The following is a 22,525-nucleotide window of genomic DNA, read 5'->3' as shown; positions in this document are numbered from 1 at the left end:
TATATTGTTGTTTTATTTTAATATCCTTTGATGATTCATTTCTCTGCACAAAGCAGTGAGATAAAAATATTCCATTTATCAGAACAACAGAAAGTGCAATTCCATTTCCCAAGAATAAAGAATAATGCTAAAATGATTGTTGGAAGAATAAAAATAACATAATCAATTATTATGCTGTTAAAAATTATTACTTCCAGAGTTATGATTAGATAATTGTGAGTTAATCAAAGCTATGGAATCACATTCTTTTTCAAAACGATAATACGTATTACCCATCTGGGGCTACCATAATGAGTCACCACAGAAATGTTTGGCTCACAGAGCCAAAATTTATTTTCTATCTGCCTGAAATGTGGAAATCCAGATCAAGGTGCAGAAGGATTAGTTTCTGGTAAAATCTCTCTCCTTGGTTTTCAGACTATCTCCTTTTTGGTATGCTGTCTTGGTGTTTTTTTTTTTTTTAATGAACATTGATATTTTCTATATTTGCACTATAACAATAAGTGTTTATGTGTTTGTGTGTGTGTGCATTGTGTTTATGTGTGTACTTGTACATGACTGCTTTGTGTGGGTATAGTGGGGTACTGCAAGAGATTTGGGTTCTTATCTTCTATGGGTAAATATAGAATGATATTTAAATATGAAAAGCAGATTTTATCATATTTCACTTACATGAAGAGAACTATCAAAAGAAAAACTGTAAGAGTTCAAAATACTTGGTTTAAAGGAGGATAATTCAATAAAGGAGTGAAGTAGAAGCTATGAAAAGTCTTCATTTATTACTTAGAATGGATGGTATTATTGAAACTAAGTAAATATTTATTATTGATTTATTATAATTTTAAAATATCATGGGCTGAGCATGTAGATCAGCAGCACAGCCCCTGCCTGGCAAGTGCAAGGCCCTGAGTTCAATTCCTGGTACCAATAAAAAAAGAAGAAGAAGAAGAAAGAAAGAAAAAAAAAAGGACAAAGATAAATTCCTTAATTTTAAAATATCATGCAACAAGGTTAACAAGAATACTGAGATTTAACCTGCTTGTCTGTTGTATAAAAATAGCCAATAAAATAAACAAAGAAAAAAAATACAGATATTGACTTGCAGGAAAAACCCAACTTGTAGCTTTTCTCTTGTTAGAGAGAGAAGAGTAAAATATGAGTTCAAAGTTCTGGCTTTTCTAGGGAATCGCAGAAGGACAGATTTCAGTCTCACCTTAAAAAACAAAGGGAATTCTGTCATGTGTTACAACACAGATAAATCTTGATGACATGCTAAGTGAAGTAAATCAGTCACAGAAAGACAAATAATGCCTGATTCCATTTACATGAGACATTTTAATCATCTCAAGTTTTTTGAGGAAGAAAATAAAATGATAGTTTCAAGTGGTTGCAAGACAGAGGAAATGGGAAGATGCCCTTTGATGAGTGTAATGCTTCACTTATGAAAGATAGAAAAATTCTAGAGCTATGCTGTGCAACTCTGAACTTATACTTATCAATAATGTAATCCCCTCAAATATTTGTTAAGATGTAATTTGCATTTTATTGTAAATGTTTTTGCCATAATGTTTAAAATGTTTTAGAAAAGATATTCTAAATCGAGTCAGACTATGGGGCATTAAATACATCTACATATTATTACTCACAACAACATAATAAAAACTATCATATATGATACAGAGAGTCATATGGAGAATAGAGAAGTGAATAAAATTTTCTAAATCAATGTGAAGTTTTGGAAACTGAGGCAGTACTTCAGTCAAAAAGTAAAGAATGTGAGAAAGGTCAAGCACCATAGAGAGAGGCTTTGTGTGGGGAGGGCGGAGGGGTTGGGAAGAATTAGAAGTGAAGAGAAAATAGGAGGAAAAAGATTTATATTCATATCATATCAGGACTACTCCAAAATAGTCATCAAACAGACTGTAACTTTCTGATCTATTTTATTTGCATGCACTTCACATTATATGTAGTGTGCTACATATATTTGATATTCAAAATACTCATTTAATAAAGCAATGAAAACATATGATCAGATTTGCACTTTGGAAGTTGTATTTATTAGGGGTTTCTGGAGGAACAGAATCAATAGAAAATATATGTGCAATTATGTGTGGAATTTGTTAGGTAATTTACACAATCAGAGGTGGAAGAGTACTGGAGATCCCTGCAGTTGGTTCCAGTCTTCTGCCTGGGTTATGGCACACATGGGAAAGGAAAGGAAGGACAAGAAACAACAATAGAGGTCCATAACAGGGACCTGGGATGATCAGTTTCTCTCTAGGAACAAAAGGCCCCAAATGTCCGGCTAGTCACCATTTTATTAGCCAGGGAGTGGGTAGGGTGTCTTTCCTGGAACAATGTAGAAGCAGTGATAGAATGGGAAGACTCTGCAGCAGGACCCACCTGCTGTGCAGGCTGATTTGCCACTTGGGGCATGTGATCTTACAGATCCAGTGGTACTTGAGGTGTCAGTGAAGGTAGGGATGCCACTTGGAATCTCTGGCCGGACACCATAGATAAGTAATAGTGACGGCCTGTAGGATTTTGCAGCAGGTCTCATCATTTCCCAAGATCCATCTGAGTTCTCAGGGCAAAGGGAAGTTAAATGGGGAAAGGGTGGGAATCACCACCCTTGCATCTTTCATGTCCTTCATGATGGCATTAATCTCTGCAGTCCCTCCAGGGAAGTAATAGTGTGTTCAATTTAGTATTTTCTGGCTAACTGAAAATCTGTTGTTTCTATTTGGCCTTTCTCACCATACTATTTTTTTCACCACAGATTGGGGAACCATTGTGGTGATTCTGCAAAGTAGTAATTCTGTGTATCTCATTTTAGGCATAAAGGAACTTGGAAAATGAGTATGGGATGGGTTGTAGGACCTCGTGTACCCACTGTGAGTCAGACGTTGGTTAAAACTCCACTGATCATCTGATGTCCATAGCCCCCGAATTTTAATGGAGGACCACAGTGATGTTTCAGGCATCCTGGAATCAGCATTAATTTAGAACCAGTGTCAGTAGTTCCAGAAATTTCTGATATCTCCCCCTCCCCCTGTTTACCCTGGTAAAAGGCCACAGGCTACTCTGGGGAAAGACGGCAGTATAACTTCTTGGTAGCACACCAGGTTTCCTCCACAAGGGTTCGTAACTTTCCCTTCATTCATACAGCTATGGGGCTCAAATCAGGAAACCAATTGAGGGGCCATAATTATCTATTATTATGATTTGAAGCAGAGTTGTGTTTATTTGTCTTAATTTTTTTCTTTTTATATGAATCCAATAAAATTTAGTACACTTCCTATATATTTCACTTCTGGGAACATCATGACTAATTACCCAATTATGTAGGTTTACCATGTCAGGCCATTCTGGTCACTGCTTTGCTTCTGCTGCCCATTATATTAAGTATTCCCACCTTGTTTTTGGCATTTGGGTGCTACCATTTGTCCCTGCCACCGTGGGATCTAATTATACCCATTATATTTAAATTTCTCAATTGGGTGGCTGTGGTTTTCACTTTAAGTTCTGTCATACAAAGTAAAGCATTATCAGAGATTTTCTTCTCTTCACAAATCTTTCCCTTAAGATGCTTATGGAGGGTGGGATCTGATTATACCCATTATATTTAAATTTCTCAATTGAGTGACTGTGGTTTCCACTTTAAGTTCTGTCATACAAAGTAAAGCATTGTCAGAGATTTTCTTCTCTTCATAAATCTTTCCCTTAAGATGCTTATGGAGGGTACATTTTCTGTACCCTCCCCAATGAGGATTAGGCAAATCCACTCCAGCATTTCAATTTCCATGAGTTCATCAAAATAAGCCATCAAAACTAAGCCAAGGTATATCTGGCAACTTCAGCTCAATCATAGTGGGTTATCTTTGATAATTTTTTTTATTTAACCAAACAAATAAATCACTAGTACCTCTTTAACTCAACGAGCTGTGACATTAAATGTGGAGCCTCTACTTAGGAGGCCCATATCAAGAAATTGAGCTGGAGCTAGGTTTGTTTCTTCTTCCAATGCCTCACATGCTTGAAAATCCATTCCCATGCCTGTCCCCTGCCTCTCCTCTTAACAATTAGAAAATTCAAGAAATTCGTTGGGAGTGCAATACACATCCTCAAGTGTCATAGTATGTATCTCAGCTCTAGACACCATTTGAGACGTCAGCACATTTATAAGCCCAGCATAAAAAATGAATGATGAGGATGGACACTGAGGAGCATTATCATTGCTGTGCTTGTGAACTGTGTCAGAGAAGTTCATTACTGTTTTTATAGGCAACATGGGGTTAATTCATTCAGGCAGAGGTGGGAAAGCTAATACCGCATGCTGCAGGGCTGGAGGTGCCCTTGCATTGATGTAGGGAAAAACTGTTCTTCTGGCCAAATAATCTCTTTGAAATTTGGGAGTTTATGCTCCTAGCCCTCTCAAGTTCCTCCCAAACATCTCAGTGCTTTACAAGGTCCCATTATTTTCCAGTCCTTTTCATCCTTGAATTGCAGATACTCTTTGAGATTGAATATTAAACTTATGCTGTAATTCAGCCAGTTGGATTATAAAGGCTTACGTTTGGTTTTGGCAACTTCATCCCTAAAGAATTAAAATTAAGTATAGAAACATCTTCTTCATTCATAACACAGAGTGGTTGCCTTCTTCTAAAGATTGGATGTTGGACTGCCATAGCAGGACATCCTGACATGAGCAGAAACTCCCTGTGAGCCTGTTCAGCTCCCAACAACAGTTTCCTGTACATCTAGAAGATGCAGATGATTTTTCCCACACACACTTGGCCAGTTTTTAGAGGCTACAAATTCTCTGCTTCTGGTCACCCACAAATTTGGGATACTACCACTTTTATGTCAACTGCTACTTAAGGGTCTTCACTGGTAGGTGGACTTTGGAGTCCCATGTAAGGACAGGACACTCTTACAAGTGCTTTTTCAGTTGGAACCCTGAAAGCCATATACTAGGACTCCCTGGATTTGGAGTTGGAATTTCAGGTCTCGAGGTGTTTCTAGTCTGGCGATGTAACTTTCTTTCTGTACTTTCTCTTCTTTCTGTGTAACATGTATATGTCAATTCTTAAACTTTGTTTTATTGTTTTTATCTTGGTGTTATTTTTTGTTGTTTGCAAATGTAGACCTCTAAATTAAGTAGCTGCAACTGTGACCTCTGAAAGTCTACAAGCCCAATGTTAGAAAAGAGAAGATTCTCCTTCAGAATACACTTAAAAGCCTATAGACTCTTTATGCATGTTTGAAGTGGGAACGTGAATTTTGAGCTCATCAGTTTACTTTAGCAGTTTTTCCATATATGCTAAGAGCAATCAGTCATCATTCTACTTCTTCCTCTTTCAAAAAGTCATAAAACTCCTTGCATCTCCAAAATGCCAAATTAGGATAACAAAATTAATCTACATTATATATTCTTTTAAACAGTTAGAGGGGCTGGGGATTTAGCTCAGTGGCACAGTGCTTGCCTGGCAATCACAAGGTCGTGAGTTCGATTCATGGTACCAGAAGAAAAACAGAAAAAATAAATAAATAAACAGTTCACACTATGGCCTATCACTACTCTTCACATTACCAGAAGGTAACCATAGGTACCATTCAATTAGAGAACCACCTGAAAAGCCACTACACTGATTAGGGAAATTCAACCTTACAATCTCTTTCTCTGGAACCACTCTCAGTACTATGATCTGTCATAGGCTTCTCCAAAAGCACAGAATCAACAGAAAACATGTTTCATTGCATGAGGTTGTTTACTAAGTAGGTTTACAGCATCAGAGGTGGGAGAGTTTGCATGACTAGTTGTGTGCTAGAGAATCAAAGGATATCATAACTGCACAGACAAGAAGGTGGAAGTCACAGAATAGGAAGGATGAAAGACGCAGTCCAAGGCAAAGGCTTGGAGCTCACTGCAGGGTTTCTTTTACAGGAAAGTATTTGAAGGCTGAAGAGACTGCAGACCTGGAGACTGAGGTCCAAAGATGATGGCAGCAAAGGACACACCTTCCAAGAAAAAGCCCGGTGTTCTTCCATGTGTGCACACTTCCTTTTCCTTTCGTTTTTAATTCAGTCCCTGCTACAAGCCCATTGAGTGGTGCCACCCACAGTCGTGGTGGATCTTTGGCTGCTGGTTTGCTGGTGTACATATTAATCACCTACAGTCACTCAAAATTGTGTTTTACTAATTTGCTAAGTACTTCTTACTCCAATCAAGTGGACATATCATAATTAAGAGTCATAGAAACTCAAATTATACTTGGGAAAAGGGGCTATACACAGTTCTCCTACTAACTTGAGTAGTTTTCCTTCTTACATTTGAAAAACAGCAATTACATTGCCATATATATTCAAGCAGCACACCTTACATCTGTTAAGGGTAGCGTATGCATCTATGCCTATAGAATTTGCATATGTAAGTATAAAATGTATTTATGCTATTGGCATAGAAGTATTGGGATCATACATTTATATAGTTTCTTTTGTTGACAATTTTATTTTCAATGTCAAAATGTTTTTAATACTCTATATTAAATACTCTACATTAGTGAATTTGGGCCAAGAAAGTAAAAATACGCGCTCGCAGTGTATACCTACTGACTTCTTGCATAAAAGTTTAGATGTTAATGGTTCCTAAACTGACTTATTTTGCCTACCAACAAGGCAGAGTGTATTAATTTGATGAAAAATCCCTTAGACTGGGAACAGAAGGTCCAACAAAAGCACAGGCTGCATTAACAGTTGGATGGACATTAGCCATGGCATATTTGTCCTTGATGGTCAATGATAATAGCCAGTGAGCTGATTTCTCTAGAAGTGTGAAAATACTTGGAAAACCAAAAGTGTGTGTCCTGCTGCTCATAGATGAAAGCTGTGTTGAGTTTTCAGTTGCTGAAAGTTCAATCAATGACGCATATCTCCACATATGCCATTCCTTGAGAAAATGTAGACTGTCATACTGTTTTACACCAATTCAATTGACGTGCTGCTGTTTCCCGCCACTACACAGCTGTACCAAAGGTTTTGCATGTTGTGTCCTGAGCTGCAAGTATAAATTTAAAAGTAGACAATTTTTAAATAGAGCAACAAATGTGACTTCCAGAGAAACTGTTTAAGAATAGAGTATATATTACTAGAAGAGATCACAAATTATAAACAAATGCTTTCATTTTATAAATAGGAAAATATCTTTATACAATTTAAATTCACTGTCAAAAATTGGTAGGTCATACAGTGGCATTCTTTTCAATATATAATTTTAGTACAATATCCTAATAATACTGCTTTCTCTCTCCTTCACTTTTACTTTCCTATCTTTACTTCCTTTTATTTATATAACAAGTTACTCATTAATTCACTTAAATCCTAAAATCTAGCATGGTCTAGTGTTACTGCAAATTTCTCATGATGTACAAATATGTTATAACCAGAGCTATATTATTAACAACTAAGGTTTCAGAAGTGCATGCTAAGATTCATTTTCCCTATACCTCCTCCTCAAGTGCAATTTTATAATCTGGAAATTATTTAACAAGCAACAGTACAAGGACTCTGAGAGCCGAAACAAAGAAGGAAGTTAAACTAGCAAATACAGGACTCGAGAAATCATGTTGTGAGTTCTCTGAGTTTTCTTTTTATCTTTCACACAGTCCAGGTACTGAGGAGGCCTGCAAGAAAGAACAACCAATAGATATAGAAGAGAAAAAAAGAAAAACAAATCCAAACAAAGGGAAATAAACGATCCTCCCTTCATGGCCAAAGTCCTGAGAAAGTACAACCTCAGCAGTGAAAGCACTTTACAAAAGGAGCCTATTCAGAGTCACACTAAAAGCAATTTCAAAAATAAATTATCATCCTTCTTTATTCTATAATTCAGATCAGGTGGGCAGAGTGATTTTCCACAAGATGCAGAAACAAAGCACTTACTATTCTATCCCTCAAATCGTGGAACCACAGTCTAAAGAGTGATTTAATCACCTCACAGCTAAAGAAGTAGTTAAAAGCCTGTGTCTCCTTATTCCCTGGCTTCCACCAAGTGACCTATGTAGACTGAGGTCTTTTGGTTTCTTGGCTCACATCAAAAGATTATTCCTATGACTCCCACAGGTGACACCAACTTGGACTGAGCTGGAGCTTCACTCCCAACCAAAGTCAAAAAGACCAGATTAATACTGCAAGGGTTCAGAAACTAAATTTCATGAAAATTAAATTTCACAGAGGTACATTAGAACTTCTGCATTACACTTCACAGGACACATCACAGGAGACATCAGCACAGATCATAGCGATGTGAAAAGATTTTTTTTAAATTACAAAAATAATATAACTCCATGGTAAAAATTCTGACAACTAAAAGAAACAGAGGAAATCCTTGGAGGAAATGAATTATTAAAACAGACTAATGAAGAAATAGACTAGATATGTGCAACTACTATAACAAAGTGTAACTGTAAAATCTCAAGTAGCACATTTTTAATTGGAGGGTTATTTTCATGAATTTAATCTTTCAAAATTATTAAAATAATCAGTTTTAGAACTTTCTTGATAGATTTAATGCAACCCAAATCCTAATTTGACAATGTCTGTTGTAGAAAGTCATAAGTCAAATACAAAATTTAAATAGAAATGTGAAGGAATGATGGAGACCACTATGAAGTGGCTCTGAGCAGGATTTACAATTAATCAGTTGGCTTTCTATATTTACTTACGTGTCTGTCCCAGGCCTATGTGACTTAATCAAAGAACAATGGCTGGCATGCAGTCAGTGCAGTTCTCCACGCCATGGTTAGAGTAGAGGCCTGTACTGGTCCATGACATTGACATCTCAGAGGGCAAGCTAAAGCTGCAGCTGAGAACACCTGGCTCTCACTCCAGTTCTTAAGATTCCAGCTGAAGCCATTTGGTTCCTGCTGTAAATGTCAACCTTAGAGATAGGACAGTTTTCTTAACGGGCAAAATTTACTGCTTGGAGAAGCTTTTGATCTTCCATGGTCCTGCTCAGTTTCCCACCTTTACCTCTGCTATCCCTTTCTTTTGTTTGAAAACCCAATAAATATGTGTGCTCCAGAGAAGCCTTTGTCTTAGCTCCTACAGAGTTCTGACCTTCCGGGGCTCCCCAAAATCATATTACTTATCTCTTATTTAAGCCTCCACCATAACTCATTTTAGGAGACTGGGGGTTAGGCCAAGTCCCTAATAAAGAATCAAAATTAGCCTTCCAAATTTTGAAAATAAAATTCATGGATTTATACCAACTGATAAATATGAATATAAAACTACAGTAATTAAAACTGTAGTATTGGTACAAACCTCAAAATTAGATAAATAAAATTAAAAGTTCAAAAATAGACTCATATATAGTCAAATATATATGACTACAGTTGACTATATGACTATATATATGACTATATATGACATGTATAGTTGTATAGTTTTAATTTTGCCTAAAATGTCAAATGAATTCAAAGATAAACCTTCAAAAATTTAACAAATAGAGCTGCAAAACTGGATAACAATATTAAAAATAATATGAATTTCAACTTTTACATCATTCCATATTGAAAAATATACTTGAAATTGACCATAGTATTAAATCAAGGAGAGGGAAGCACAAACTTTCCAGTAGAAACATTTGAGAAAAAAAATCTTAGAGTCCTTGATTTAATAAATATTTGCATGATGAGATGATCAAATTAAACTTTAATATATTAGAAACCAACTTTTTGAAAAAATTGTTCTTTGTAAGGCAGTATTAAGAAAAAAATGTTAGAGAGAGATGAAGAAAAAATTATTTTAGAACATACATGTAACAAAGATTTTCTGTGCAGAATACATTAAGAACATTTATAACTCAAAAATAGAAAATCAACTTTCACTTTAAAAATCCAAAGGTTTTGATAAGACATTTTACAAAGGAGGTCTCACTACATCCTTTATCTCCCCTTCATGATCTCTAAAGTATCATGCTGAGACTGTTCCCTCAAGAAGGCCCATATTTAGATACTGTAATCAACTCTTGGAAAATCACAAATCATTAGTAGAAGTAAGGAGTGATGCTCAATCTTACTAGCGACCCTAGTAATGTACTAAAAATAATGAAATAAAATAGACAAATTTTAATGAGTAGGGGATTTTTAATATAATTAACTTGATTTAAAATTTTAACAGAAAATAAGTATCTTTAAATAGCTTCATAAAAATTTCATTTCTAGATATTTAAAACTGGCAAAAGAATTTACAAAAATAGGTAATCACTACTTTCATAATACCACAGTAGTTGCTGACAGCAAAATAATGAAATCCAATTCTACAATCACCATTAACTTTTTAGTTTTACTTACACTGAAAACTAAAACTGTCCAAAATATATTCGATTTGAATATAGGCCATTTAAGGTTATATAAAGACACATATAAAGTGGAAAGGCCAACAAATACCTACATTTAAAAAAATCTATTTTTAACGGAATAATGAACTTATGTGATGATTCATAATTTATGTTTTCCATGATCATTGTTTCTGAAAGGATTAGTGATCTTTAGACCAATATTGCAAAATTACAAAGTATATGGATAGAAATAAACTGGGAGGCGGATGCCCTATATCATGTCCTCATTTTTTTTCCAAACCATTCAGTTGGTACACCCACAGAAAATGCACTGGGGATAAAACTTGATGGCTAATGAATGGTAAAACCAAATCAACTTAACGTTTACCTTTAACTTTGAAGAGCAACATATACTTCTTATTGCCGTGCAATGGAAAGACTTGTACATGTATGGCAAAATTATGTCCAATGAATTCAAAGATAAACCTTCAAAAATTTAACAAATAGTGCTGCAAAACTGGATAACAATATTAAAAATAATATGAAGAGAGGTTTACTGGGGAAAAAAAATTCCAGAAAATTAGACTGAAGCAATGAGAGCAACCTGAACACGATTATAAATGTAACAGATACGTAAAAATTAGTCTAAGCCTTAAAAATAATACTTTTTGCTTACAGGCTTTCATCACGGTGTTTTGGTTCATTACTATCAGAAAACAAAGTAAGAGGCTGGAGGGTAAGATTGTGATTAGAAAAGATTCAATTGCTTTTCATGGGTATTTGCTTCTAGTCCGGCATCCTTTCTCATGAGGGCTTTGCAATTTAGTTCAGATGGTCCCCGTCCAAATTGCATGGATGCGGAGCATTGTTAGAGGAATGACAGACTAAATAGGGAACTGAATAGTAAGCAGTGCAAGTTAGAACCTATCCATCTGGAACTAGCAAACTAAGGCAAGAATTGCCTTATGATCTGCAATTTAGATGCTAAACATGAAGTTCCTTCTTAAAACAAAACATAGTATTTTGATCTGAAATTCCAGGAAAGCACAAATGTAGCTAACACCATGCTAACCTGGACTCTATCTCAGTTCATGGAAGAGCAGTAATAGCTTCTGGAGCTAAATGTTATGCATCTGGAATGGTATTTATTGTTTCACTGAAACACAAAAGTAGAATTTTAAGTTTATTGATCAAATTGACATTGAGAAAGAGTGACAGGAAATTGTAAAAATTAAGGATTACACATAATACTAAACATTAGTAGGTTGCAAGAGAGATTTACTGGGGAAAAAAAAAACCACTGTATTCTTTATTTTATCCATTTAATCCTTTACTAAGTAAAGGCATAGCAGATTACTCACAGATCATTTCTGCAGTTATTCATATGTTGACTATTACTCCACTGAAGTACATTTTCATAGTACTTCAGTACTGTGGTTGGTTCTACCTTTAGCTCTTGTGAATAATGCTGCTAATGGCACTTGGTACAGTTTTTGAGGGCTGTTTTCAGTGATTTTGGGTATATATCCAGCAGTGAAATTGTGGCTAATATGCTAAGTTTAACAATATTTCCTAAAGTATATGTAGCATTTTACAGATCCCACCAGTAGCATGAGTATTCCTTTTTCCACATCCTTATAACTACGGATGATCTTTCTCGTTATAGTGTTGTTTATCTTTTTCAACATATGGGATATAGGTACAACTGTTTAATGTCCTTGTCTGTAGATTCCAGTACTTATTTCAGTTCTCATCAGCATCTCATTTTTCTCCTTTTTTCATTTAAGCGACCTTTGTATTTACTGAAAGACTGCTACTACAAATTGTATTTTGCAAGTCTGTGATTTTTAAAAAATCTCTATGAATTTGGTCTGTCACCTTTTTCAGTGACTCCTTAAGTCTGATCCTTGTGGATCTTGTTTTTAAGAATTTAGATGGCACTAAAGCAGCTGTCAGCCCAGGGCTAATTGTCAGTACCACAGCAAGACTCAGAGTAGAACACCCAATGCCCATTGATTAAGTTTTCATGTGGGAAATTTTCTCAAAGTCCCTTAGCTAAATATCCAAAAACAAAAATAAAAACAGAAAGCCCTGCAGAACTCCGACTTTTCTCTCTGATCAGCGGTCTCCTTTCTCCTGAACTCTGCACACAGCATTGCCGCCCCAGGATTCCAGTTTTATCTCTTCTTCCTCTACCGGAGGAATTCCGCCGGGCTCCGCTTGCTTGGGCTCTCTCTCCTTAGGTCGCATCTTTTAAACATCTCCAAAATCAGTAGGGCTTTTATAACCTCAAGATCAATATTCTCCTTCATCTTGAAAGGCGCAGCTTTATTTCTACAGCACCAGTCGTGGGAACATTACCTCCTCTGCAATCTGAACTCCAGGCCGTCCTCCCCTTTTCTTCAGGTAATGAGAAAACAGGAAGGGGCACACGCGCAGAGCGGAGTTCACATCTCGCTTCCGGCTTACAGCAGGGTCTCCGAGCTGCTGCGCACCTTCGCGCGCGCCTGCCACACCCTCCCCAAACTGCGCCTGCGTCAAGCGCGGGCAGCGAGTCCGCAACCACCAATGAGAGTGCAGGGCGTTCCTTAACCCCCGCCCGCGGAGCCGGCAGCCAATCGCCGGCCGGGGCGCGAAGGCTCGGTTGAATCCAAAACAGAAAGTACCCGAGGGCGGCGCCGTGATGGAGGCGGCGGAGACCGAAGCTGAGGCGGCCGCGCAAGCGTGAGTGTTCGTTACCCGGAGGTAGCTGAGGGCCGGCCGCGGGCGGGTTTGCTGTCCACTGTCGTGTGACGTGTGATGCTTTCGACCGCTAACAGCTTTCAACCCCTTCGTGAGTGGATTCTGACCCCAGCCGTGGGTCCCGAGCCGACCCGCGGCGCGCCTTGTGCGGTGCTAGACTGCTGTCTCCCACGAGGAAAGCGCGGAGACCCGAGCCCAAGGCCTCTGCCCTGTGCCCCGCCCTGCCCTAGGTTCTCAGGACCCCGCCCGGAGACCAGAGCTTCCTGCCAGGCGGGCGCCCAGGCCTCCTCAGCGTTTTGCCCTTATTTTTACCTTGCAAGACCGTCTCCTAACTGCAGTCAGATCTTGATTCATACAGTTTATTCAGTGAGACATTTCCCGATTGAAATCATCAAAGCCCCTTCATAATTCCTCCTCCGCTGATTTTCCTCATGGTGCTTAATGATCAGGTGTTCTCTGCGCACAAACCAGTCCCGGGCCCCAGGCTGTGGCTTCTCAGGCCTTTGGTCAGGGTGATCACTCTCAACACTGATACGCTCGTGTTCTTCTGTGCATGTGCCCCTGGGAAGCGTCAGTCTCCTTTCTTTCCTTGCCCCTCCAGGGTCCTGGCCGAGGTGGCAAATGTTCTAGAACCTGTAGGCCTACAGGAAGAAGCGGAGCTGCCGGCCCAGATCCTGGCTGAATTTGTGAGGGTATGTACAATATGAGAGCTGGCTTCTCAGAAGTGCAGGGGTGGTTTTGAGACCTTCTTTGGAGATGGAGGACAGCAGTGATGAAGAACAAGGTGGAAGGCATCTTCTTGGCTTGTGGCACAAGGAGTTGAAGATATCTCTACCTCTTTCCTCTCTGAATAGAACTCTCGGAAGAAAGACAAGCTACTCTGTAGCCAGCTTCAAATAGCAGATTTTTTACAAAATTTTCTGGCTCAAGAGGACACTGCTCAGGGCCTGGACCCCTTGGCTTCTGAAGATACAAGCCGTGAGTCAGCTGGGAATTGGGAGTAGGGCTGGCCTAAAGGGGCAAGGAGGGAGGATGTCAGTTAGGTCTACTTTCCGGCTGTTGGGAAGACTGAGGCCTAGTGTTTCAGGGAGACAGCTACAGGGCCACCACCCTCATCCTTTCATTCTTCATGGCTCGTTTTAGGACAAAAGGCAATTGCAGCAAAGGAGCAATGGAAGGACCTTAAGGCCATTTACCAGGAACATGTGGAGGCCATAAGAAGTACCCTGACTGAGGCCCTGCCCCAAGTGGAAGAGGCCCAGCAGAAGCGTGTGGAACTTCAGGACGCCATTGAGCAGCTCCAGGCCAAGGTACCCCTAGGAAACTTGAGAGAGGGAAAGACAGGAAAAGAGGGTACATTGAAAAGATAGGTAGGCTGGGAAGGACCCACTTACTACCAAAACTTTAACCTGAAAAGATAAACTAATTTTCTACTGAACCTGTCTCCCTTACTAACTGCAGAAACAAGTGGCCATGGAGAAATTCAAAGTAGCCCAGAAGCAGTGGCAGCTACAACAGGTAGGTCTTTCCTTTTCTCTAGACTTCTATTCCTACTTGAATGGGCGAGGTCCCCCTTTCCATCCATGAACCTGAAGCCCCAGCAAGATCTAGGTTGGAGGAGTTGGGGGAAAGTGGCTTTAAGATGTCAGTATTTGATGAAATCCCTCTGCACTCCCTAGGAAAAGCACCTGCAGGGTCTGGCAAAGGTTTCTGCAGAGGTCAAAGAGCGTCAGACTGGAATTCAGCAGAAGCTTGAGCGGCTGTATCAAGAACTTGGAGTCCTGAAACAGCGGGCAATCCAGGAGCAGGATAAATTGCAGAGGTGAGGTTGCGAGCAGAGATGTGAGATGCAGCTTGTCTACCTAATATTTCCTCCCTTGACATTTCCTTCCTCTTTCCAGGCATCAGACCTTCCTTCAGCTACTGTATACCCTGCAGGGGAAGCCGCTCCCTGAGGCTGAAGGCCATGTTAGCCCAGAAGCTGCCTCTCTACCTGGATCTTCTTAAGGGTAAGCCCCAACAGCTGACTCAGAACACTGGAGAGAGACTGAGTGAGAGATACAAGAGCCGGGTAGTCAAGTGGAGAGAGAGCTGGGAACTTGACCTCACCCACTGTCCACAATGTACTTCTCCAAGGCCAAAGACCCACAACCTATGGTAGATGTGAACTTGCTGTGGTTTCCTGGAGGAAAATAGCATGGATAAGAAGGATCCTAGAGGAGGTGTCTTCTAGGTGTCAGCCTAGGCTTTGGTGTCCCTAAATTGTGGTAAAGGTGTTGGAGGTAGGAAAAACCTGTGGTCTACTTCTGCCTGCATTCGAGCTCCTCTGCACATTGAGGGGGTGGGAAGTGGGCAGGAAGAAAAACCTTACAATATGGATGAATCTTAGTGCTTCAGGCCCATCCCAGGTGCACCAAGGCTCACCCCTCTTCCTTTTTCTCAGCAGAATAGATTGTGAAATCTCGAGTACAACCTGATTTCTGACCTTGACCGGGTTGGGGGGACTCTCATTCAAACACTCTGGTTCTCTGTTACCTGTTTGTTGGTCTTCATGTGTTGATAGGAAGGACTAAGGACATACAAAGACTATTAACACTTCAGGATCTGGAAGTGGTGTGATTAGAGACCATGAAGATAGCCAGGGTTCTCAGGAATTGCTTTGCCAAATTCCTATGCAGCAAACATGTTAGTTCTAGTAAAATATGCAAGTGATTATATGTAAAAGGTAATTGTGTTTGCTGATGGAAATATTTGTACAATCCCTGCTTTGTGCTAAGAGCCTTTGCTCTGAACTGGAGGAACTGTACCAACAAGCTTATCCTGTTTGAGGTTGGCCTAGCAGTACATATCTGATATTTTTGTATATACTTCACTTGATCAGTCTTTTCAGGTATTCATTCGTTTTAGATTTAAATATAAGTTTTGTGATCCACTGTTGTATATGGTTTCATTGATTTCAGTGATATCTTCATCATTTCTTCCCTTCTAATTATGAATGGAAAAGTGCTATTTTTATAATTTCTTATTTTTGGAAGATAAGAATACCTTAGTTTTGGATCCTTGTTTTTTCAAATAAACACTCAAGGTTATGAATTTCTTGCCTGCCTTTGTGTATTTTTACAATCGTTCAGTTCATGGCATTGTTTATTATGTGTTATATTTTTTTTTGTTTCAAGGTTTTCTTTTAAAAAATAATTTTAAAGTTTTCTGCTGTATGTTTGTGGGAAGATAATCTTTCTTAGTTTAATTTAGTTAGAGAATGTTCTCTATATTAAATTTATGAGTTTAACAAGGGAAGCAATTATAGCCTTGATGTGGTCTTTCACTTTTTACTTTGGTTTGGAGCAAATGTATATTTTATAGTAGTGTGTAATATTCTGCATATCTCATAGATTGTGTTTTGTTTTTTTGGTTTTCTTTTTTCAGATTATGTCTTCTATTATTTTTTATGATCTGAGTGGTATATTCTGAGAGGGCTGTGTTCAACTGTAGCTGTTATAGTGCATTTGTTTATTTTTCTACATTACTTTTATATATTTAACATATTTTTACATATTTTTTTAACAGCTGCTTTAAGTAGATATTATTTGTTTACATTTGTATCTTTTGAATACAACCTTTACTGTTGTGTGGTTGTCTTCTTCATCTGTAGGCTGTCTTTAGACTTGAAATCGGAATATTAATATAATTTGCCAACTCTTCTTTTTTGCCTTTTTCTAGCATATATTTCTCTTGAATTTCAGCCTCTTGACTTTCTTTATCTTTATGTTTATCATTTGTATATGGCATTTTTAAAACTCAGGTTCTCTAATATTTTTTCTTTAACAGTTTATATTTTTGTTTATATTTCATTGTTTCTTATTGATCACTTTCTTGTCTGTTTTTTTTTTATCTTTTTTGTCATTTTTTAGTCCTTTTCCTTGTTTAGAAGCTCTTCTCTGCTAGATTAGTTTTAATTCCAGAAGTTAACAGTTCGAAGTGTAAGCAATATGAATTATCTTCTTAGACAATAAATGAAACATAAAATACATTACCATTGATAGATCATCCTACTGCTAATTTATAAGATACTTTTGTCAGTTTTATTTCTAGCTTGTTCATGTTGTAAAGTTAGAGATACTGTTTTATTTAGTCAAAGCTTTAAATTTATTCATTTGCTTTCCATTTTGCCTATTTTTTTACATTTAAGACCTTTCATATGGAATAATTTCATCATATAAAACAAAAATGACTTAGAATTTTCTTTAGTTAGCATCTGTAAGCTATATGATACTCTAGTTTTTTTTTTAGTGTACAAATATATTGTTTCATCTTCATAAAAATACTTTATGTAGAAAATGATTTTCAACAGGTACTTTCTCTTAACACAGTAAAGATATTTTTTCATAACTGTCCAACTTTCATTGTTGCTGATAAGAAAACAACAGTCAGTTTAAAGTTCTTTCTCTGGTAGTTGTTTTCTCACTGGCTACATACAAAATCCTCAATATGTGGTACTCTAATTTTACTGTTATGAATAATGAATAGTTTGGGGTTTGCTTTTCCTTGAAACCAGTTGGGCTTTGTAATCTGCAATTACCGGTCCTTTAACAGTTCTAGAAGATTTTAAGCCTTAGCCCTCGCAAAAATACTTTTAATTTTTTTTTTAGAACCATCTTCTATGAAACCAGTTAGGCTTAAATTTTTTTTTTTCATTATGTCATATAAATGTTTTGTAATAATGATTTTTCACTGTAGATTAAGTTCTGATTTCTTTAAATCTATCTTGTGCTTTACATGTAGCTAGTCTATTGTTTAATCATCAGTGTCTTAATTTTGAGTTTTTATTTTTCATATAAAAAGGTTTAATGGATCCCAGTGTATTTTTGGGTTTTTATTTATTTTTTTTCTTAATTGGGGCTTAAAGCTCATATTTGATTTTATTTTTTTACCTTAAACATAGTACATGTAGATGTTTTGTTATTTTTGTTGGAAAGTTTGATACTTGATGACATTGTGGGCCTACATTACATACTTCCTGTTTTTTTGCATGATTTATGCTGTCCTTCTATGAACTTTCAGGAATACTTTTCTTGCATGGTATAAAATTGAGAAAATTAATGCTTCTTCCAGTAACTTCTGGGTACTATCAATATAACATCTAGAAATGTTAAAATATTTTCATTATTGTTCTGTTCCATTTACATTCCTGCTGCCTGTTTTCCCTCATTCTCATTAATATTTGCCAAACACTTTTCTGTTTTGGTTATCTCTCAAAAGCAAAGTCTTTGGCTTCTATGGCAGTTAGTTTATAATTTTTTTCATTTTTATTATTTTATTGTTGCCTTTTTATTCTTATTTCTTACTGTTTTTACAACCTGATTTCATTTGGTTTATTTCTTGATCTTTATTTAATTAAAAGCAATATTTTAACAATGCATATATTTCCTTTTCTAATAAAATATGTTTAGGTGCACACATTTGTATTTGATAGCCACTCAGAGAATATCTCATTTTTTAATATCCTGTTATTTTCTTAATAGATTTGTAAGTTTTAATATTGATTTTTATTTTAAAGTAAGGAAGGTTTCTTTATTGTTTTTACTTTTCAAATTTATTTGTTTGCTTCCTAAATGAATTTAAAATAATTTTCTTTATTCTTAGTACTCCAAATTTTGTGATGTACTTTACGTATTTTTGTTTCATTTCATTTTACATTAAATAATATAGGCTCTATGAATTCTTTCTTAAAATGTATTAGTTATATATATGCATTTGTGTATGTGTGGTTTTGATGTGTAATGTGATCATATGCCAGTGGTAGTGAACTTATGGGACAAAATTTTTTGTGTTTCTCTTTTACAAAAAGTAAAACCCAAAATGTATGATTAAAATATATAGCAACTTCTGTTACATCCATCTTTTCCAGAGTATTTTTCCACAGATCCAAACATTGAAAATTCTCGGGGGCTGGGGATTTAGCTCAGTGGTACAGCACCTGCCTGGCGAGCATGAGGTTGTGAGTTCAATTCCCAATACTGGGAAAAAAAAAAAAGAAAATTCTCTAACACACAGAAGCCTTCCACTTTGAGGTAGTCAGTTCAACCAGATGGTAGGAGTAGGATTCAAGAAAATAGTAAGAGAGATAAAATTTGTTCAGAATGCTATCTTATATCTCTTTCTTGAGTGTGCATATGTATGTATCTTATTCTTGTTAGGCCGTTATGAGGTGTAATCAGAAAATACAGTGAATATCTAAATTTTTTTAAAAAGTTATTGTAGTAGTGCAGTGGCAAGCAGAAACATCAAAACAATATCCAGGATTTGGAGGCAGATATATTTAACGTCAGATAGGCACTGACAGGGAACTAATTGTTTCTTAAAATGTCAGGCCTTGAAGGCTCAGGGAAGGAGGTTTTTATGGGATTTCAAAACAGGAGGTGGTACAAAGGTAAAATACTTGACTGTCTTTAATTGGTTCTTGCAATATGCATCATAGTGACCAGCTATGCATCGCAGTGACCAGCCATTTCTAGGAGACAAAAGCAACCAGAACTGCAACAGGAACTACTACCTGGGCTACTAAGAAACTGAAGTATACCGGCTAGGGCAGGCCATTTTCTGTTAGAAAGATAGTTTTCCATTATCCTTTTCAAAATATTCCTGCTTATTTCATACACTTTTTCTATTCTCAGTACTTTCTGAAGCAGTTTCTGGACATTCTCTTGAATTTGTGTCTAATGGAGCTCTTACTTCTGCCTCTGTGTCTTGTATCACTTCTAACCATTTAACTTTCATGGTATTTTAACTTTGGGAAAGAGCCAGAACTTGTACATTGTCAGGTCCAGTGAAAAAGGTAAAGAGGACACACCATAATGTTTTTACAAGTCTGCTTTGGGCGGTCCTCAGCAATAGTATTCCCCATATTTTTGATCATGTGGTAAAGGCAGTCATGAGAGCGTTTCCAGAACCGCTTTAGAAAGTGGCAGGAAAGATGATAGAGCATTCAAAGGGAAAGGTACATTTGGAGGGGGATTAATTGCAACATATCTCTTACTGTAATGCATTTTAAAAATTTTGACATTTACCATATTTTTTCGATCACCCTTTATATTGTTAACATCCTGTGTAGTTACAGCAAAGTAATCCCTTATTTTATCTGTACCACTTTAAAAGATATAGAACTGGGCCTGGGGATTTAGCTCAGCGGCACAGTGCCTGCCTGGCAAGCGCAAGGTTGTGAGTTCAATCCCCAGTACTGGAAAAAAAAAAAACAAAAATTAAAAAAAAATAAAATATATAGAACTAAGGCATTACTTCTAATATTCTACTTGGCCTGTTATTCTTTCCAGTAAGAGAAGTTGTTTTCTGCTTGTCTTTATTTCTTACAGCAATAAATTTAAACTTTTTGTAGCAGTAATGATCAATGAAGATTTTGTCTGTCCTTAAAAATAAATTCCTTTTCTTCCCTTGTCACCAGGACATACGTATGTAAAAATGAATTTGTGTGCATTATTGAGGTATTATTTTCAGATCTTAGTCTTCTAAAAGGGAATAAAACATGTATCTATAACATGTGATATTAACAATCATCACACCTGAGATGGTGCTACTGACTTTGAAAATAGAACAACTGTCTAGTTTCACATGTTGTTTAATATTTTTCCATTTTAGAGCCTTTTGTAGGATTAAAAATGGTATTTCTATCTAATAGAATGAATGTATTGAAATGTTTATGTTTCCTGTTTAAACCTCCATGTATGTTCTTTACACATAAGTTTTGAAAAACTAGTGAACTGTAAAATTAAATAAATTGATTTTTATTCATTATTATTCTTATCCCAGTCTTTAAATTACCCTTTTGATACTTAAAATATTGGACTCTGAGAAACTTAGTGTTTTGTTTTGTAATACATTAATTAACAAACAGGGTTCACCAGAACACTTCATTCCTGATACCTTAAAGAACCTAGGCATTTATTCTGCAATCAACATCTTTTATGTTTGTTTGGAGGTCTTTTTAAACTGTCATTTTTGAAGGGTATACATGCTTCTACTGTTGTTAAAATTGAGTTCATAACTGTTAAAAAAAAGTTACTAAAAAATCTTAAACTTCATGGGCCTCTACAGTATATAAAGAATAGGGTTAAAGTGTACTTTACAAGTAACCAATAAGGAATAGTTTATGTTTCATGTGTGTACTTGAAGGAAAATACTTCTTTTTGGGGAGGTAGTTCCATCCACAGTCTTTATTTGGATTCCCTTGAGCAGATACTCAAAAAATGATAGAGGAAATTTAAATAATTGACTGAAATACAGCATTATCTCTACTTGTTTCATTTGGTTGCTCCCTGAAGGTAATAGATTGCGGGGGAAAGATAAATTATTTCAAGCTTAAAAATTGCTTTAATGGTAATTGTAATGTCGTTCTTGCAGCATGCTATTTTCACAATGAGAAGAAAATAAGGAAAGAAATAGTAAATTTAGTTTAGAAATATAACTATAAATATATGTATGTGTGTACATAAATGATATATTAAAATACCACTTTCTGTTAGCAATATGATGTTCAATGTTACTTTGTAAAATTAGGTTTAAAAACTGCTAGATAATGTGTTTTGGTTTTTCTGACGAGGTGTCTAGAATAGCAAATACATACATATGAGTATGTGTGTGTGTGTGTGTATGTATGCATTTATACATATTCTAAGCTGTAAAGTCAGTTGTCTTCTCTCTTCATAATTTATTTTGCTTTATTTTTTAAGGGCTCATTTATTTCTGATGAAGACATCTGGAAGTTACAGGAATCTCATCTGACTTTGTTGTAGTACTTATTGCTGTCAAGTTTGATGTATTTTTACCTGAGTCTCCTGTTTATTTGTAAAGAAGCCAAACAGCAGCGTGATTTATTTTTAAATGTGTAAGTAGTAGTATTTACATTTAGTTTTGTCTTATAATTCAGGAGATATTTTGTGTTTTGGATTGTTTTATTAATGTGACTATATTAAAGTTTTGTGAGAACATGAACTTGTTTATTTCATGTTTTTTAAAGTCTATATAATATCTTCTACATGGGTGGTTATATGCATTTTTGTATATAATTTTATATAGTAAAAGCAAATGGAAAATTTAAACATACATCCTTTAAACATCACCGTACAGAAGTACATATCCAGATATATGGATAAAGTATCTCCATCTTTGTAACAAATCTTACAGAGGTTTCCATAAAATTTCCTATTTCAGTCCTTAATTCTTTAATTTGTAACTTCTTTAACTCCTTAAACTATTTTATAGTACCATAATATCCCTCTTGGATTGGCCCAATGTCTCATTCATTTTACTCTTCTTGTGCTATTAATAGAAAACCCAGTTCCTGATATTTTTTATGCTATGTTGGGCACTGGTTTCTTTCTCCTTTAGTGATTATTTTTGTTGAACAGCCTCTAATGGGAAAACAAA

At 36.4% G+C, this 22,525-nt stretch overlaps 1 protein-coding gene and 1 long non-coding RNA gene across 2 annotated transcripts; one reads left to right on the top strand and one right to left on the bottom strand.

Moving 5' to 3' along the window:
- Positions 1-5,752: 5,752 nt before the first annotated feature.
- LOC102008554 lies at positions 5,753-12,883 on the bottom strand. The gene is made up of 2 exons (XR_261137.2): positions 11,704-12,883; positions 5,753-7,057 (listed from the first exon to the last, which is right to left on the bottom strand). It is a non-coding gene; the product is annotated as an uncharacterized LOC102008554 (long non-coding RNA).
- Positions 12,884-12,941: 58 nt separating this feature from the next.
- On the top strand, positions 12,942-22,090 carry Zwint (ZW10 interacting kinetochore protein). Its single transcript, XM_005385909.2, has 8 exons — positions 12,942-13,066; positions 13,686-13,776; positions 13,939-14,062; positions 14,228-14,394; positions 14,546-14,602; positions 14,764-14,906; positions 14,986-15,093; positions 21,829-22,090. Exons 1-7 carry the CDS (start codon positions 13,026-13,028, stop codon positions 15,089-15,091), a joined length of 729 nt encoding a protein of 242 aa, XP_005385966.1. The 5' UTR covers positions 12,942-13,025; the 3' UTR covers positions 15,092-15,093; positions 21,829-22,090.
- The last annotated feature ends 435 nt before the right edge of the window (positions 22,091-22,525 follow it).

This window comes from Chinchilla lanigera, unplaced genomic scaffold (assembly GCF_000276665.1).
Source record: "Chinchilla lanigera isolate Chin_1 unplaced genomic scaffold, ChiLan1.0 scaffold00024, whole genome shotgun sequence".
Taxonomy (NCBI): domain Eukaryota; kingdom Metazoa; phylum Chordata; class Mammalia; order Rodentia; family Chinchillidae; genus Chinchilla; species Chinchilla lanigera.
Note: the sequence above shows the minus strand (reverse complement) of the source record. Positions and strands in the feature narration are given on the sequence as shown.

Coding starts and splice junctions, on each gene's coding strand:
- Zwint (XM_005385909.2), top strand. CDS start 13,026: ATGGAGGCGGCGGAGACCGAAGCTGAGGCGGCCGCGCAAGC. Junction 13,777..13,938: donor TCCTGGCTGAATTTGTGAGG/GTATGTACAATA, acceptor CTCTCTGAATAG/AACTCTCGGAAGAAAGACAA. Junction 14,907..14,985: donor GAGCAGGATAAATTGCAGAG/GTGAGGTTGCGA, acceptor TCCTCTTTCCAG/GCATCAGACCTTCCTTCAGC.